This window comes from Schistocerca cancellata, chromosome 8 (genome assembly GCF_023864275.1).
Source record: "Schistocerca cancellata isolate TAMUIC-IGC-003103 chromosome 8, iqSchCanc2.1, whole genome shotgun sequence".
Taxonomy (NCBI): domain Eukaryota; kingdom Metazoa; phylum Arthropoda; class Insecta; order Orthoptera; family Acrididae; genus Schistocerca; species Schistocerca cancellata.
Window position 1 is genome coordinate 220665738 of NC_064633.1, and position 18148 is coordinate 220683885.

Consider the following 18148-nt stretch of genomic DNA (forward strand, 5'->3'; position numbering starts at 1 on the left):
TCTAGTAATGAGGAATGAACAAAAATGTTGTCTATGGTTGTTCTACTGTTCCCTTGCACTCTTGTTGGAAAGAATACGGTTTGCATAAGATTATATGAATTAAAGAGGTCTACCAGCATCCTCTTCCTTGCACAATCACTTATACAATTAATATTGAAGTCATCACATATAACTAACTTTGAATTTAGATTTGAGAGAATCAGGGCTCAAAGCTCTGTATTATTCTCTACATTTAGGCTTTTCATACACTCCACAAATCAGATCATGTGGATGGTAGGATTGTTCCTTTGAACAGGCTATGGCAGTTTTCTGCCTCAGTGTTATTCAGTGCTACCAACTTTGGTCGAAATGGGACATTAAATACTAATATTCCTTCCTTTTGGAAGGTCACACTTAATTTGCTTGGTTTTTGGTTTGTTATTGTGGAAATATAAGAGCTTTGAGGTCCCCTATAGCATCAGATAAAACACCTTAGCATTTTACAGCATAAATATTGTATTTGTACCTGTCAAGAGGCAACACATAAGAGGTATAAAAAATTATTTATATTATGACTACAGTAATTATTTTTTAGGTGGTAATAACTGTGATACAGAATTAAAAGTGCTAAGAGGAAGATAGGAGTAAAAAGAGAAAATAAGAAACAAAAAGAGTAAGAGAAAAAGGAAGCAGGAAGTTAAGCAATGTCCAAGACTTCAGTGAACTGAGATTACAGATCAAGGTGTGTATGGGTTTGGGGATAAGTAAAAGGATTTTTGAAACTGAGAAAATATGTAACTTCTTTTATGTTAAATCTGTGTTATTCCAAATAAAGTACTTGTATGTGATCGGCTATCTCATGAATTTTATCGGTTCATACTTAAAAGTAGATAGAGGAACCTACAGGTTTTTGAAAGTATTTGTTTTAGTAGATAATACAGCTATAATATCTGCATTAATTCCCTCAATTATTCACACATCGTCTTCCATAAATCACATACTGGAGCACTTTCAGGCATGTGGAATGAGTCAAGTTGAATATTAACAGCCATAGGGGCTACTTCTCATAAAGTACACTAACAGCAAGTTGTGGTAGTGTTAGGCCTAGTGATAGTTGTGGGAATGACTTCAAAATCAGTTTATATGTATTAGGGGAAACATAGTTGTTTTGGAAGTAATGCCACTGTACCTCCTTAAACTACTCAGCTGTTTTTTTTTTTTTTTTTTTTTAATTTTATTTTACAATATTACGAAAAGAATAGATCACTACTCACCAAACAGCGGAGATGCTGAGTCACAGGCAGGCACAACAAAAAGACTACTAAACTTGTAAGCTTTCAGCCAGAAGGTCTTCTTCCAAAATAGACAACATACACATACACATTCACACACATGCAGCTCACACACAAAGGACTACTGTCTTGGGCTGCCAATGCCAGATTCTGAGCCTGGCCTCGGCAGCCAAAGGCAGTGGTCATGTGTGGGTGAGCTGCATTTGTGTGAAAGCGTATTTGTATGTTGACTTTTGGAAGAAGGTCTTCTGGCTGAAAGCTTACATATTTAGAAGTCTTTTTGTTGTGCCTGTCTGCAACTCAACGTCTTCACTATATGGCGAGTAGGAATCTATCCTTACTCCGTCCTGGATTTTCCAGCTGTTCTTTTACTTGACACTTCAGACAAAGCATTTATGTTACTTCACACATAATATTATGAGTTGTCATTATGTTGGTAAAGTCAAGATCTGTATAATGCAAAACATAACATCTAAACAGAATTTACTATGTTCATGTTAAGGCCATCATTCCCTGCTGCAACAGATTTTATCCCCATTGGAATTTTTTTGATTGTATTACCTGTGATATTTTGTAGAAACTTCCCACACATGTTACATTTACGGCAGGTATAGTAATGCTTACAGACAGGTCAGGTTATAGATATACTTTAGGTATAAATGAATACTGACTGCTGACCACTAACAAAACTGATTACCTTTCTATGTTCAGACACATCTGACATGTTACGAAGAACAGTGATATAATCTTCTTCACTGAATTGTGGCCTATAGTGAAACTTGGGCAAGTTATTTGATACCCAGTGCCATGTCTCATGCTGTTTAAAATGTTTGCCAAGATTAAATATAAAATTGTACATACGTGGCTGAAAATGTAAATTTCTAGAAAAATTATTTACTCCATATGAAGAATGCTATTTATAATTCCACTTCACAGTGTCTTTATTAATAATGTTCTAACATCTGAAAATTCTTGTTTAGATACTTCAAGGACTAAATCTGAAAATTAAACATGGAGAAACAGTTGCATTAGTTGGGAGTTCAGGCTGTGGAAAGTCAACAGTTATTCAACTAATTCAACGATTATATGACCCCATTAAAGGCAATGTAAGTCAATAATTTTCACAATTATAGATGTGTAATCATTATAGTAATCAATATCATGCCATTCACATTTGAATATAGTTTAAAAACAATGGCTATGTGTCAATGATCTAATCAACAGGGGTGGTAAGTCTCTTATTAAATTCTGTGATGGTGAATTTGAAACTTGGAATATGCCTACTGATGTTTCTGTGAAGCATATAATTTGACAGTGTGCCTGCAACAGGAACTGTGGAATAGAAGAAAATTCAGAGTGTAATTTTGTTATTTTTGTGTTTGAAGTTTCTCACTTTTGTCACAAGTTATTCAGTAAAAGCAAATATACTACTTGTCACTTTATCAGGATTCAAGACACTCTAAATGTGCAACAAAAATTTACATATTTAGTAAAACCTGCAATCTACTTAATCTTGCAACTCTGGGGCTGAAATTTATCATCAAAGAGTTGCAGAAACCTTTTTATTTTACTCACTGTTTATAATTCATTAGGAAGGCTGTTAGTGGTTCTCTTGGAATAATCATGAAACACGGGTAAAGGTAATGATATCTGTGTCATTTGGTAAGCCACACATGCTGCCTGGGTCATGCCACATGGCAGACACCTCAGGGAACTCAGATTCTGGTTAGATATGAGTGAGACAAATTGTGGTTCCTGAATTAGGGAACTGGAGAGTGTCACCAGTCCTCTGGAACTTATGTTCTGTGCATACTTCATTGATCACCATGGAGTGTTGTAGCGGAATATTGTGTGTCATTGACGGTGGTGGTTATATATACCCTTAACCTTAAAGTGTGTTATGTCCGATGAGGTGGAAAGCAGCAGCCTCTGGAGAACTTACCGCACCCCAGTTGTAAAATGCTTACTCAATGACGTGGGGGGTTTGTCTGGGTGGACCTTTCACATCAATCCAAAAATTCTCCACAATGTTGAGTGGACTGCAGGTTGTACATACCACCCAACCACAAAACAGAGCTCAAAAGGCTAGTTCTCCGAAGCAATCAAGGACAAACATTAAAATTATGAGGAGTAGCAGAATGTTTTTTGTGGTGTCACTGCCAGACACCACACTTGCTAAGTGGTAGCCTTTAAATCGGCCGCGGTCCGTTAGTATACGTCGGACCCGCATTTCGCCACTATCAGTTATTGCAGACCAAGCACTCCCACCCGGCAGGTCTAGTCTAGAGAGACTCCCTAGCACTCACCCCAGTTGTACAGCCGACTTTGCTAGCATGTTTCACTGTCCACATACGCTCTCATTTGCAGAGACGACAGTTTAGCATAGCCTTCAGCTACGTCATTTGCTACGACCAAGCAAGGTGCCATATTCAGTTACTATAACTACTTCAAGATTGTATTCTGAACAGATAATATTGCGAATCATGTACCGTCAAGTTAATTAATTAATGGATTAAAGTTAAGTATCAAACTAATTACATCCGCTTTCTGAATTCTCATTCCTTGTCATGTTCCAGAAATCACGTCAGTATAGTTCTTCCCTCCTCATGCTAGCCTGCTTGAGCTAAAACGCGTGCATTTCGGACTCCACTCGTAACACGGTGTTGGCTCTTCTGCTAACCCAAAATTTTTATTATGGCTAAAAGAGAAGAACGTATTTGACAAGGCATCACCATTTTATGTTCATAGTTCCCTGGAGTGCATGCCTGCACCATTAAAAATCAATGAAATGACTTAGACATGATGTGCTCAGTGGAAAAACATAAATCACTGAACTCAAGCCAAAAGCATGGTCTCCTGCCACCAGATTTCTGTGCCCGTGTCTACAAGCAGTTCATTTTAGTATATTCCTAATGGAAGGTAACCTGAAGTTCATTTTAAGTCTAATGGCCCTACTCCAAGCCACAGAAAGTACCGTATTTACTCAAATCTAAGCCGCACTCGAATCTAAGCCGCACCTGAAAAATGAGACTCGAAATCAAGGAAAAAAATTTTTCCCGAATCTAAGCCGCACCTGAAATTTGAGACTCGAAATTCAAGGGGAGAGAAAAGCTTTAGGCATAGAGTTGGGCATATTGACAAACATCCCAAACAGTCTTGCCAGTCGGATTTTCATAGTACATTGAAATGCTGCTACATTCGAAGATGAACAATACGGAATTTGTATTTACTTCGTTGGATAATGTATGAAAATGCAGTGGTCGAAACTCGGGGCGGAGGAAAAAGCTCGTCTTCCACTTTTTTTTTTTAATTTACTTACTGACACAGAGGTTTTGGCGCCAGTATTTATCTTTGTGCCTGCAAAGCATGCCTGTGTAGCGCTACATATATTCGAGGGCAGAAGTTAGTTGTGGCGGCACCTACCAACATTTTTTAGAACTTCCGTTTGCTTTGCACTCGATTCTAAGCCGCAGGTGGTTTTTTGGATTACAAAAACTGGAAAAAAAGTGCGGCTTAGATTTGAGTAAATACGGCATATAGCTTCCACAGAAAGTCTGCCTTCAGTGGGAAGAGAGCTAAAAGTGATGTGAAAAAATTCGTCTATGGTGAATAACTCCCATCCCTTATATCTGGTTATTCTTAATTAAAATAGGATTTTTTTCTGGACATGCTTCATTCAAAACCTGACTTTGTTACCATTCTGCAGAAAACTTCCAAAATCATATCTTATCAACATCTGCAAAATGTCCCTCTGCCTCCTGCTGGAACAGGTGTGCTCAGCTCTGAATGTTCCTGAGGACCAGTGACATGTAAGGGGTATCATTAACTATGTCATACCACTATCAATAGTGGTACCCCTTACATCATCTCTTCTCTTCAATGCCAATTTGCAGCCAATTGCTGCAATAGCATATCTTTCATACAGGGCAACACTGTGCTTCCTATACCTATCTCTTAATGAATAACAGACAGCACAGTAGGACCTGTTTTTAAATCTGTATTTTAGGGCACTTTAAATGAGCACTACACATATGACAATAATCATGGATGGGTCAAAGCAGGGGACCTTAGGGCTGATTAATGGTTTTCCCTGAATATGCCCTCAAGATTTGTTTACCAATAGAACTTACTGAAGTGTGTTTCGAATTATATAAAATTTTGAGTTCACTAGACCAGATGGGACATTTTCATGCTGAGAAATTCCTCATGTACTCTAACTAAATTTTATTTCTTACTTCCTCACTTTTTTAAAAAAAATCCTTTTAATCGCACATCTTTTCCCAACAAACATACATTTAAAATATTCACAGAAAATTATTATTATTTTATATGTTTCATGGGAGTTTTAATTATGATGTTTCTGTCTGTGAATGGTTGCCATTACATCACATTTGACTTCACAGTTTAATCTTATGCTATGTTATAATAAAACATCTACATTAAAATATAGAGTACAAATGGCACATATCATTGTCTCAAGGTGCTTCTTGATGGAATCGATGTAAAGGAGCTAAATGTCAATTGGCTGAGGAATCAAATTGGAGTAGTTGGTCAAGAACCAGTTCTTTTTGCCACTACTATTGCACAGAACATTAGATATGGCAAAGAAAATGCAACCCAAGAAGAAATTGAAAAAGCTGCCAAAGAAGCAAATGCACATGATTTCATCATAAAATTACCACAGGTAAATGGTGTCTGATGTTACGCAAAACTGTTTGTCATTTTATTCATATAAAATAAATATTTAGTTTTAAGGAAATGAGTATTTTATTGTATATAATGCTGATTTCCATTAGTGTTCTCATGATACTAACTGTTATTGTTTGGATAGGGTTATGATACGATGGTAGGTGATCGTGGAACTCAGCTTTCTGGAGGCCAGAAACAACGAATTGCAATAGCACGAGCCCTGGTGCGGAACCCTCGAGTGTTACTCCTTGATGAAGCAACATCAGCTCTTGATTTAGCAAGTGAAGCAAAAGTGCAAGAAGCACTGGATCATGCTAGCCACGGACGTACCACAATTGTAGTGGCTCACCGCTTATCCACAGTGCGTGGAGCTGACAGAATAATTTGTTTGGAATCAGGCCGTGTTGTTGAGCAGGGAACACACACAGAGCTCATGGAACAAAATGGACATTATTTTGAACTTGTACATGCTTCAACAAAAGCTGCAAATACAGGTACAGAGTCAACTTTTATAGACAACACAATAATATGAAAAGAAAAGATTACTACTCACCATATAGCAGTGATGCTGACTCGCATATAGGCATAGCAAACAAGACTGTCAAGTACGTAAGCTTTGAGCCAAGAAGGCCTTCATCAGAATTAGACAAAACACACACACACACACACACACACACACACACACACAGGAATGTGCGTGCGCTCACGCACGCACAGCCATGCAAACTCTGCTCAGAGTCTGGCCTTTGCAGCATGTATTGTCTAATTCTGGTGAAGGCCGTTTTAGCTGAAAGCTTGACAGTCTTTTGTTGTGTCTATCTGTGATTCAGCATCTCCACTACATGGTGAGTAGTAATCAATCTTTTGATATACTACATTATTCCATTTTAATATTTTCCATTGTTTTATTTTTATTGATAATGTAGATTACCTATTATTACACAGTTTCTATTATATCGTTCAAGCATTTGTTTCTCTACTGAAACCATATAGTTCTGTTTATATGCTATGAAACTTAATGTAGAGCCATGTTAATTGAATGCCACTGAGTAGTCCTATTGCTTTATAGTTCATGTAGTGAATTTTAAATTTTACTAAACTGGAAATACTGAATGGGAGAGTTAATGTATCAATTTGCATTCATTGTATTTTGCAGCAATGTATTATAATTACTAGAAGTGGTGTCATGTTGAAGAACTACTGAGAGAAGAACTAAGAGAGCAAATATAATTGTTTCAATTGTTTAGTATTCTCTTACTACTAATATTTTTGTCTGTACCATTCTATAAATTCTTATTGTATTTTGAAAATTATTGAAATGATAGATAGTTTTTGGTCTGATGTGTTTTCTGTCGGCACTTTTCTCGGGATCCTAGGCTCACTGGGACTTTCCTGACATTTTGTCAACAAGAGTGGCTAGCGTTGTTAATGATTCACATTCCATCCTGTCATGCTAATGGTTGTTGCAGTGGGGCAACCCAGGCTCCAAGGCTTTCCTCTTTCTCGTCAAAACTGTTGTTATCCTTGTACATTTTGATGGTTTCCTCAAACAAATGACTGTATTAATTCCTCTTCACGGTAAATTTATTATGAGGCCAGTCAGTCTCACACAGTGCATGCACAATCTCAGCTGGTTTCTCCATCTGTCCAATCCTGTAATGCTGTTTACATTCAGTGATTCAACTATTGACAGACAGTCTGGTCATTCCAACATTAACTTTTCCACATGTACATGGTGTGCTCCCAATATTATGAATGGGTCCCATTTGTCCCAGTCTGAATCCAGTGGAAACCTTTAGGATGAATTAGAATGTCCACTTCACTCAAGACTCTTGTGTCCAACATCACTACCTTCTCGGGTTTCAGCTCTGGACTTCCTCCAGATATTCAGATGCCTCACTGAAAGTGTCAGCAGCAGAGTTCAAGTTGTCACAAAGATGAAGGGTGGACACACCCCATATTACTGTCTTCTAGTAGGTGCCCAGATGATTTTGATCCAGATAGTGTAGATAGAGAGTTGTGAAGACAGATTAAAGGGTGTGAATACATAAGCAAAAGAAGAGATTATGAAAAAAATTTTCACATTGCAGACAAAATGGTCAGACTTAGCCCTTAAAATGATAGTGATGATGAAGATGATAATAGCAGAGAAACATGAAATTAACACAGTACATACAGTAAATGAGAGGAGTATCAACAGCTTTGGAAGAACTTCTGACAATAATGAATAAATATCAAAGTCACCATGTTAAAATCCTTTGGGCTTTACTACACAAGTTACAAACCAACCAATAACTACCACTGTTAGTGCTTATGGAGAACTGATAAAAATGGTAATAGTAAGACCTGAAGTCTATGCTTACCTTTACAAATTACATAGACTTTTCTCCTAAAGATGGATATTAATTAGTTAATTTTTGAAGCTAGTGAAACAAGATCAATAATTGATCTTCTTATTGAAAAAAAAGAGGTAATGGAATTGGAAAATCCCTAATGAAATACAAAAAACAGAAGGGGCAAACATAACGACACACCTGAAGTGAAAACACTGACTTATGGGTTGCTGCTTATGTGGGGTTACAGGGGAGAGGAATTAAGCAAGAGGAACAGGATACAATAATGAGGCAAGAGAGTCTGCCTGCTTAGCTGGGTGGTAACATGCTTGCCTCCCATGCCCTGGGCCAGGGTTCAATTCCCAGCTGGGTCGGAGATTTGGACTGGATGTTGTGTTGTCCTCCTCATCATTTCATCATCATCATTGACCGCAAGTTGCCCAATGTGGCACCAATGAAATAAGACTTGCACTTGGCAGCCGAACCTGAATGGGACATCCCGGCCAACAATGCCATACACTCATTTCATTTCATGGGGCAAGGGAAACTATTATATTAGGTTCCATAGACTTACAAACTAATTCAAGAGCATGTGTGTGTGTGTGTGTTTGTGTGAGTGCACACACTCGCATGTGCGCATGCTCGTGCAAATGTATTTTTTCATATTTTCAGAAGCTGATGTTGTGCAGTACATTATGGAAAAAATTGGATTTTTTGGGGTGAGGGGGATGCTTTGAATCACTTAATAAAATTTTGTGTTTGGCTACATGAAGATACACAAACAAACTCACAGCCTGTCATGGGCACTCACATGGCACCCTCATGCAAAAATGTATACTGAATGAACTGAGGGAAAGATAACCTTTGCTTATTCCAAAGTCTTTTATATCTTCTTTGCCACCTTACTTATACTCACTAAGAATATTGATTTACTGTAGTTAATGTAGCGAACACTTATTAATAATAATCATAAAAATCAAGGACAGACCAATGAACTATACAAGACTACAGTAAAAAATTGGTATGAAACTATATATTTCTTGAAAACTGCTTAAAGCTTATGACATAATTTTTCTAGAGTAATAAAATATACATTAAAATAATCTGTTTTCTTTCGATAATACTGTATTTAATAAAGATTTCTTCACTTGCAGACTCTGTTGGATGCACACCAGATGAAATAGTGCCACAGGAAACAGAACATTTATCAAACTTTTCACGGCAACTGTCAAAGCAATTCTCAAGGCAGTCTTCAAGAGCGAGTAGTATTGGCAAGCAATATGATGTTTCAGCATTTCAGAAAGAGGTCAGCACTTACAAAAAAACAAATATTTTCTCCATTGAGTCTCATGCATTATCAACTTTTCACTACTGATTTGAATACCCATTTACTGTCAGATTTTAAGCTGCTGTATTTTATTATTGTTCATGTTCTCCCTCAAGCCATTGTTATTGTGTATCTCTCTAGGAAGAGGAGAATGTTGACAACAGTACAGTGTATGATGCACCCATCAGTCGCATTCTTGCTCTTAATAAACCTGAATGGGTTTATGTAACTGTTGGGTCCATTGCATCAGCACTTGTGGGAGCAAGTTTTCCACTTTTTGCAGTACTTTTTGGTGAGGTTTATGCGGTGAGTTTGTTAAAGTGATCTAACCATAACATCATGTTAATTTTATAAAAGCATATTGTAAAAATTATTGTTTCTTGTTTGTGTACATGTGTCCTTTGGTTTTAGGTGTTGTCTCTTGAAGATTCTGAATACGTAAAGGCACAGACAAATATTTATGCTCTCTATTTTCTTGGTGTTGGTGTTATTGCTGGTATTGGCAGTTTCTTGCAGGTGAGACTGAAGTTAAACATAAGGAATTGATTAAGAAACTTAGTGTCAGTTTAAGAGATAAAAAATATCCAGCTTACAACAGAATAATGTTAACACTTCGAGGACAGGCAGCTTAGGCACACTCTTGGTCTAGTGGACCAGCCATTTTTAGCGTTTTTTTGGAATGTCACTTGCACGTTTCTATTTACGATACCTTGAAACAGAAAACATATTATGAAAGAACAGTCTTTAAGGTTTCTTTTAAATGTTTATTTTAATTATATTGATTAATGACAACATTAATAACAAACAAACATAAAATGTATAATTTAGGTTTCACAAAAAAATATGTTTTTTTAGTTTTGTGTAAATTTACAGGTAATTAGCTTCCGTGTGGAAGATTTTGAAGCACTTTGGCATGCAGAGTGGTTCATTGCAGTCTGGACACCACCAGCTGGTTTCCTTCCTACATGCTTTATCATTAGATTTTTTTTTGTTTCCTCAGAGCAAACTTTACACCCTCTAGTTGGACGCTCCTACTTCTAAGGGGCTGGAATTTTTTCTGCAGAGTGTAGTCCTAGAAGTCTGTTCCTGTGAGTTTCACTAGAAACATTGTCTAGTACCTTGTCAGTTTTTTGGAAAGAATTTCGTTTGGTAGTTCTTTCCCGTTAGTCATGCACCTACCTACCGCTTTCATTTTATGTTGCCACAGAAAATCGCATACTACTGGTGAACTATAAAATCTGTCCATGTAAACAGTGTGGTCTTTTCCCAGGTAATCTGGTAGCAACCTCTCAAACAATGCTATTATGGAGTTGTCTTGTGTTCCTTTCCCAGCATATACCTCCAATCTAAGAACATAACCAGTTTTGGAATTGCACATAATAAACAGTCAAGTGGGGGGGTGTCCCAGGGATCAGTGTTGGGCCACTCCTTTTCCTTATTTATATAAATGATATGCCCTGTAGTATTATGGGTAACTCTAAAATATTTCTGTTTGCTGATGACACTAGCTTGGTAGTAAAGGATGTTGTGTGCAACATTGGCTCGGTTTCAAATAGTGGCTCCGTTTCAAATAGTGCAGCACATGACCTCAGTTCATGGCTTGTAGAAAATAAACTAATGTTAAATCACAGTAAGACTCAATTTTTACAGTTTCTAACACATAATTCAACAAAACCTGACATTTTAATTTCACAGAACGGGCATATGATTAGTGAAACTGAACAGTACAAATATCTAGGTGTTCAGGTAGATAGTAAGCTGCCGTGGAAAGCCCACGTTCAGGATCTTGTTCAAATACTTAATACTACCATTTTTACTATTTGAACAGTGTCAGAAGTCAGTGATCGTTCGACATGAAAATTAGTCTACTTTGCTTATTTTCATTCGTTTATGTTGTATGGTATTATATTTTGGGGTAACTCTTCCTATTCTAAAAGGATTTTTTGGCTCAGAAATGGGCGGTTCGAGCAATAAGTGGTGTGAGTTCATGAACCTCTTGTCGATCTCTGTTCACGAGTCTGGGTATTTTGACATTGGCCTCTCAATATGTATATTCCTTATTGTCGTTTCTTGTTACCAGTATTAGTTTATTCCCAAGAATAAGCAGTTTTCACTCGTTTAATACTCGGCAGAAATCAAACCTGCATTTGGATCGGACTTCCTTAACTTTTGTGCAAAAAGGTGTGCAGTATACTGCTGCATCCATTTTCAGTAAGCTGCCACTCGAATTCAAAAATCTTAGCAGTAATCCATATGCTTTCAAATTGAAACTGAAGAGTTTCCTCATGGGTCACTCCTTCTACTCTGTCAAGGAGTTCCTAGAAAAATTAAGCTGATTCTTATTGTATTGCTTATGGACTGACTTTTATCAGGTTCATGAACATTTATTTTTATCTGTTATTACTTTTATGTTGTAATTTCATGTACTGACATGTTCCATGACCTTGGAGATTTGCTCCTCACTTTAGTCCTACAGAATTTGACGTCTGAATAATAATAATAATAATAATAATAATAAATCTCGATTCCATACTTGTCAAGTTTATTTTTTATGTAAACTCGAAATACCACTCCTCCACAAAAATCACACGACTTCATCAACAGTGAGGTTTTCTGATGGGTATAATGATTTTTGTGATTCTAATAAGAGATGATCCATGGGCATAGGGTCATGCTGAGGTTGACTTTTCGGAACGTAAGTTCCATTGTCATTCAAATGCAGGTTTGATAATATTGCCTTGAATCTGTTTCTGGGTGTAACAGAACCAGGGAAAGGGGTTGAAATAAAATTCTTGGTAGACCAGTAATCTGTCAGTTTTGGTTTTTTCACAAGACACATGTGTACAAATATGCCAAAAAACAAATACATTTTGTGCAGCTTTACTCCCACCCACGAATTACAAAAACTATGAGGCTTTACCCTGGAAGCTGCTTTGAGTTTGTCATAAACAGACTTTGCATATCTGTTTGTTTCATATTTTATGTATTTCATTATGGAAACAGGGAAAAAGATCAAAAACACATCAAGAGGAGTGGAATTCTCACTTTTCTCTACAAATTGTGGCACAGTAGGCTGATCGTCAGCAGATTTCCAGCTTAATTTGGCACCAATGGGTTTTTTCTGTGAAATTCATTGCCTCTTTGTTGGAGGCCCAGACAGCTGTGTTGCAGCTGACCCCTGTGTCGCAGAGGATGTACTTTGTTCAGTAAACACTGGCTGCACAGATGCAGGCTCACCAGATTCCTCTGCAAGATAGACAAGATGAACAGGAATAAATTTTCTGCTAACTGAAGCAACTCAAGCAATATAAGTCATAATAATAATACTGAAGAAAAACTGCACTAGACATCTTCTTAGCTGTATCTGACTCCTCTTCATTCTCTTCACATTCAGACATTTCCCACTCAGAACCAGAATCGTCAGATTCTTCTAAGGCTTCTAAAATTTCTTTCTCACTCAGAAAATGAGACATATTTGAGAGAAAAATTAACAAGAAACAGCAAACAGTAATGAGAACGTTTGAAACTCATGGCTATGGCACCAGCATGTCTCGGAAGCTGCTATGTGTGTCTTGCCGTTTCTTCTGATGTAGTTCTAAAACCAGAACACAGAGGGGAGCAGCAGTCAAGGGACATATAAGCAGGTGTTCCACAAACACTACCATTGTAGCTGGCCTGCTTCCAGATGGCTAATACGCTGTGAGCAGCATGCAACAGCCACCCGGCCTATACTGAGGTGTGGTCATTTCGAGGCAGTTCTGTGTCCCCACCTATGCTCGGGCTTGGTTGCCAAAGTGTTAATTAGGTCATGTATGACACAATAATGCTGTGGTTATCTTTTGTGAATGAGATACTGTCCTAAAGGCATTTTTTTGATTTTGTAATACTTGTTTTATTGCTATATTACTGCTTCATGATATTTTACACTTTTACACTGTTGAAACTGAACAACAAGCTCAGGCATAAATATACAGAGAATGTGATAAAATCTTATGCTCACATAACTCTGCTAATCTGACACAATAATTCCACTGTATGTCCAAGATAATTTACCCACCAGAGACAGTCATTTATCAGGATGGTAGAAGCATTTTTGAGGGATGAATATCTTTAACAAAACATTTTTACATCCTAGCATTTAACAGATCTATTGCACATATTTTAGGACTAGCAAACAGCATATGCTATGTTTCATTCAAAAGCTGTTGAATAATTGGTATTATTGTGTAAACAGAAGAATTTCATTATTGCAACATACAGGGTCAGCACAAAGTCTTGCCCTGATTATAAAAATTTATAACAGAATAACCGCTTGACATAATAAGTTACATTTGATGCTGTTACATAGGTTAGTGTTACTAGTTTTTTTCAGACCATTTACGTTAGTAAACCTCAATGTGTGCTCCCTTGGTAGCTCAAACAATGTCAAGGCGGTATTCCAGTTTCCGCCAGCTGTTTCGTAACATGCGTTCTGTCACAGCAGCTCATATCCTAGCCTTCAGTTCATCAACGTCACCAACTGGTGTGATGAAGACTCTGTTCTTCATATAGCCTCAGAAAAAAAGTCAAGGGGCGTAATGTCTGGAGAGCCGGGTGGGCCAGGGTGTTGGACTGTTCCTTCCAGTCTACTGATCTGGACATTACTTCCCTCTCCAGACATTACGCCCCCTGACCTTTTTTTCTGGGGCTATATCAAGGACAGAGTCTTGCAAAATTTTATATTTTTAGAGTAAAGTGTTCACCCTCAGGTGTAATAATCATGTCATGTCACCCTCACCTCTCAATCCCCCACCTCTCACTACACCTCCAGACACCTTTCTCCCCTTTCTCAGCTCTGTTCATATTCTCACTAACTTCATAAGAAATAATTTAATGCTTCAAAAGGGGGAGGGAGATCTAGTGCTCTGAGCATGTGCACTGGTAATATAATACTGTCATCCTACATTTTATAACAGTATATTGGAGTGGAAAAAATTCTTGAAATGCTGCAGACAGAAAGAAACATGATCTAGCATGTGATGATTTCACTGCAATTTAATTAGTATTCTGATTACATTCTCAATGACTCACTGTGACTGAATGCTGTTTCACAAAAGTAAGACTTTTTGACCATTTCTAATAGTAGCATATTGTTGAAACTTTTGTAAGTAAGCTAAATTGGATGCTGACATTCTATGTCTTTCTTGAATGTAATTCCAGATGATGTCTATTTCTATGAATTATAAGCAGGTCATTTGCAAAACTTTCAGAATACCCCCTGCTGTAGTTTGAAGACTGAAAATAAAAGTGTTGTTATTGTTCACAAATATACAAACACTACTTTTCAAAATTTGTTGCAGAACTACATGTTTGGAATTGCTGGAGTGAGACTTACAAGCCGCCTTCGTGTCAACACTTTTCATTCCATGCTTAATCAAGAAATTGCTTGGTATGATGATGAGAAGAACAGAGTGGGAATATTGTCAGCAAGATTATCTGGTGATGCTTCTAGTGTTCAAGGGGTAAGTGTATAAGCTTTACATACATCACATGTATGGCAGTTAAAATAAATTAATGGTTGGTTGCTGGAAAATGGGGAAAGTGTTACTGAGAGACAGCATACAGTCTGCTAATATCAGTTTATTTTTGGAGTCACATGTTTCTAAGAAAAAGAAAGCACACAGTATATATGTAATCCAAAAAAACACCAGTGTCTGAATTTTAGCCTTTTCACTACTTCAGTTGATACATTTAAGCACAACTGCAAAGCTATTGTAATCCAACAATGATTACACAAGATGCTTCAAAACAACAGACAGCATTTATAGGATTGTGGGTCTGCATTGATGTAAAACACTTTGTTTAATATCTTCCCCAAACTAGTTTCAGTAAAATACTGCTATCATCAGTGGTTCCTTTTTTCTAAAATGTGCAAAATTAGTGTCATTACAAAATATTGCGCAAAACCTTATTACATGTGTACTATTTAGTTCCAGATACTATATTGTGTGAATAGTTTTATAATACCATTTTACTTTTAAGTCACTACACGACGTCCACCTCCTTACCTGAGTGGTCAGTATTTCTGACTGCTTTGCAGTGGGCCCAGGTTCGATTCCTGATTGCATTGGAAGTTTTCTCTGCTCGGGGACTTGGTGTTGTGTTGTCATCATCATTCTTGACACACAAATTGTCCATGTTGCAGTTGCATCAACTGAAAAGACTTGCAACTCGGTGGCAGAACTTCGCTGGGTGGGGATTCCTGGTCATCAGTACCAATCATTTCATTTCTCTGCATGATTTCTATGTTTGCTGCCATTTTTTTGGGCACACAAGATGTTATCTGCAATGGTATGAGTGGCTGTTATTGACAAATATGAAAACGGGGATGTACATACATCATTGTTATACTACTGGGAATTGTACTAGTGTTGTGAATACAGTTTCAGTGGGCACTAGGTTGTAATGTAATCTCTCATGTACTCACATTGATTGGTCAGCTTCTAGTTGCTCTAAAAACATTAGCGGGAGTTCTGTCGACTGCTGTTCCTTACTTAAGTCTTGATGAGGGAATGATTTGAGTGTGTGTGTGTGTGTTTTATTTGTATTCTGTGTCAGTTCATGTAATGCAGTAAAGAGCGTGTCATTGTGAAGGATTGTGTTTTTATTTATTACATTTTTGCCTTCCACTTTCGTTAATTTATGGTATAAACTGTTTTGCTGGTTTCAGGATGTGTAGACCAGTTCTGGTATTTGTGGAGTGGTGGTTTTTATTTGTTAATGTTCTGTGGAATGTGTGCTGTCATTTTCAGGGCTGTCACATTCTCTGTGTACCTTATGTGGAAGTGTCAGCTTGTTTGTCCTATGTACTGGGATTGGCAGGAGTTGCATGTGAGTTGGTATATTCTTGCACAGCTGAATTTGTCTGGAGTTATTTTGTCAGGTCTTAGTCTTTGTTGTACCCTGTTATTTGTTCTGGATGCTACTAGAATCCCTTGCATCTTCAATATATTTCCAATTCTGTGTACTATTTTGTTATTGTATGTTAGTTTGTACCATTTGTTTGTTTTTCTGATGTGGTGTGATCTGCAGTGCTGTCTGTACATTTTCAGACCCTGTGGTTGTGCACTTGAGTTGGTGTCAACTATCATTGTCTGTCATTTTTATCTTGTTGTTGAGCTTGTTTATGGTGTTTAGTTTGTTTTCATTTTCAGCATCAATTTGCTTGATTATATTTAGTTCATGTGCATAGTTTTGAAGCTTAAGAGGTGTTCAGTTTATCCTGGGGAGCATGTGTGTGCACTGGCGTATATATGGGCTGTCGGGTGATTGGATGAGCTGCGGATAACAGTGCTTGAGTATGTAGATTTTCTGTAGATGGAAAATTAATGGTGTTTGTTGTTGCTTTTTATTGTAAGTTTCAGGAAATTTATTTTCTTGTTTTCTTCAGTTACTATGTAACTCTTGTTTCCTACTTTAGAGTGTCATCTATGAGACAGATTATGTCATCTGCATATTGGCACCGGTATATTATTTTGTGCCTTTCTTGTTTCATTATGTTGTCTGTATATCATGTTCTCTGTATGATGGAAGAAAATGTTGGCTGAGGTTCCACTGAAGTTGTTGAAAGTAAAATAATTTTGTTCTGTAGTTAGTCTTAAGATGGATGAGATTTCATTTATTTGTATGTCTGGAAACTTCTGGCTTTTCAGTTATTGTCCTATGATGCTTATAGTTTCTTCTGTATGTGTATATACGTGTACATGGATGTAATGTCAAAAGATACCAGTGTTGCTGTTGGCGGGATGTTTATATTCTTGATTTTTTCTATTATGTCTGATATGTTTTTGAGGCTTCTGTTGTTTGAATATGTGCCTGTTTTCTGTAGGAATGTGTGCATGTGTCTCCCTAGTAAGTAAGATGGGGCTTTTCTGAAATTAAACACAAGTCTGACTGGAATATGAAATGGAAGACTTGTTAAGATCAGAGCTTTCAGATTCTTTTGTGTTATTCTTTTCGCCTGGTTTTGTGAGAGATTGTCTGTGATGCTTTTTAAGAGTATCTAGCGGTTTCTTTGGTATCTTTGTGTTGGGTCATTGAATAAGTTGGTTATATTATTTTCTTATAAGAACTTTTCTGTTTTCTCACAGTATTCTGTCTCTGTTATTAAGATAAATGAGTTCCCTTTGTCATCCTTAGTGATGAGTGCATTACATTGTTTTAGTGTTTTGTGTATACTTTTATGGTTTCCTCATCAGATGTTTTTGTGTTTCTATTTTTGGATTGTTTATTCTTTCTGAGTATTTGTTTTGTTGCTCTATGATGTATTCGCTCATAGTGGTAAGATTTTCTAGTCATAAATTTTATGTGAACATTCCAGTTGCATTTAGGGCCTTTTCCAAATAACTGCTGTTCTTGTTTTGTGAGTGTTGTGTCATTAAAGTTAATCAGACATTCATGGAATGTGTGTGTGTGTGTGTGTGTGTGTGTGTGTGTGTGTGTCAGTTTCAGAAGTGTTTTTGTTCATGAGTTTGTTCAGTTTCTGCTCC

At 37.1% G+C, this 18148-nt stretch overlaps 1 protein-coding gene across 2 annotated transcripts in view; it reads left to right on the forward strand.

Annotated features, from left to right (window-relative positions):
* Nucleotides 1–18148, forward strand: part of LOC126094719 (multidrug resistance protein homolog 49-like) — a 137757-nt gene that overhangs the window by 92220 nt on the left and 27389 nt on the right. For both annotated transcript variants that reach the window (XM_049909259.1, XM_049909260.1), the window contains exons 11-17: nucleotides 2252–2377; nucleotides 5752–5955; nucleotides 6103–6454; nucleotides 9448–9599; nucleotides 9762–9926; nucleotides 10032–10136; nucleotides 14960–15121. In XM_049909259.1, coding sequence (XP_049765216.1) covers nucleotides 2252–2377; nucleotides 5752–5955; nucleotides 6103–6454; nucleotides 9448–9599; nucleotides 9762–9926; nucleotides 10032–10136; nucleotides 14960–15121 — 1266 coding nt within the window. The remainder of the gene's footprint in view (nucleotides 1–2251; nucleotides 2378–5751; nucleotides 5956–6102; nucleotides 6455–9447; nucleotides 9600–9761; nucleotides 9927–10031; nucleotides 10137–14959; nucleotides 15122–18148) is intronic.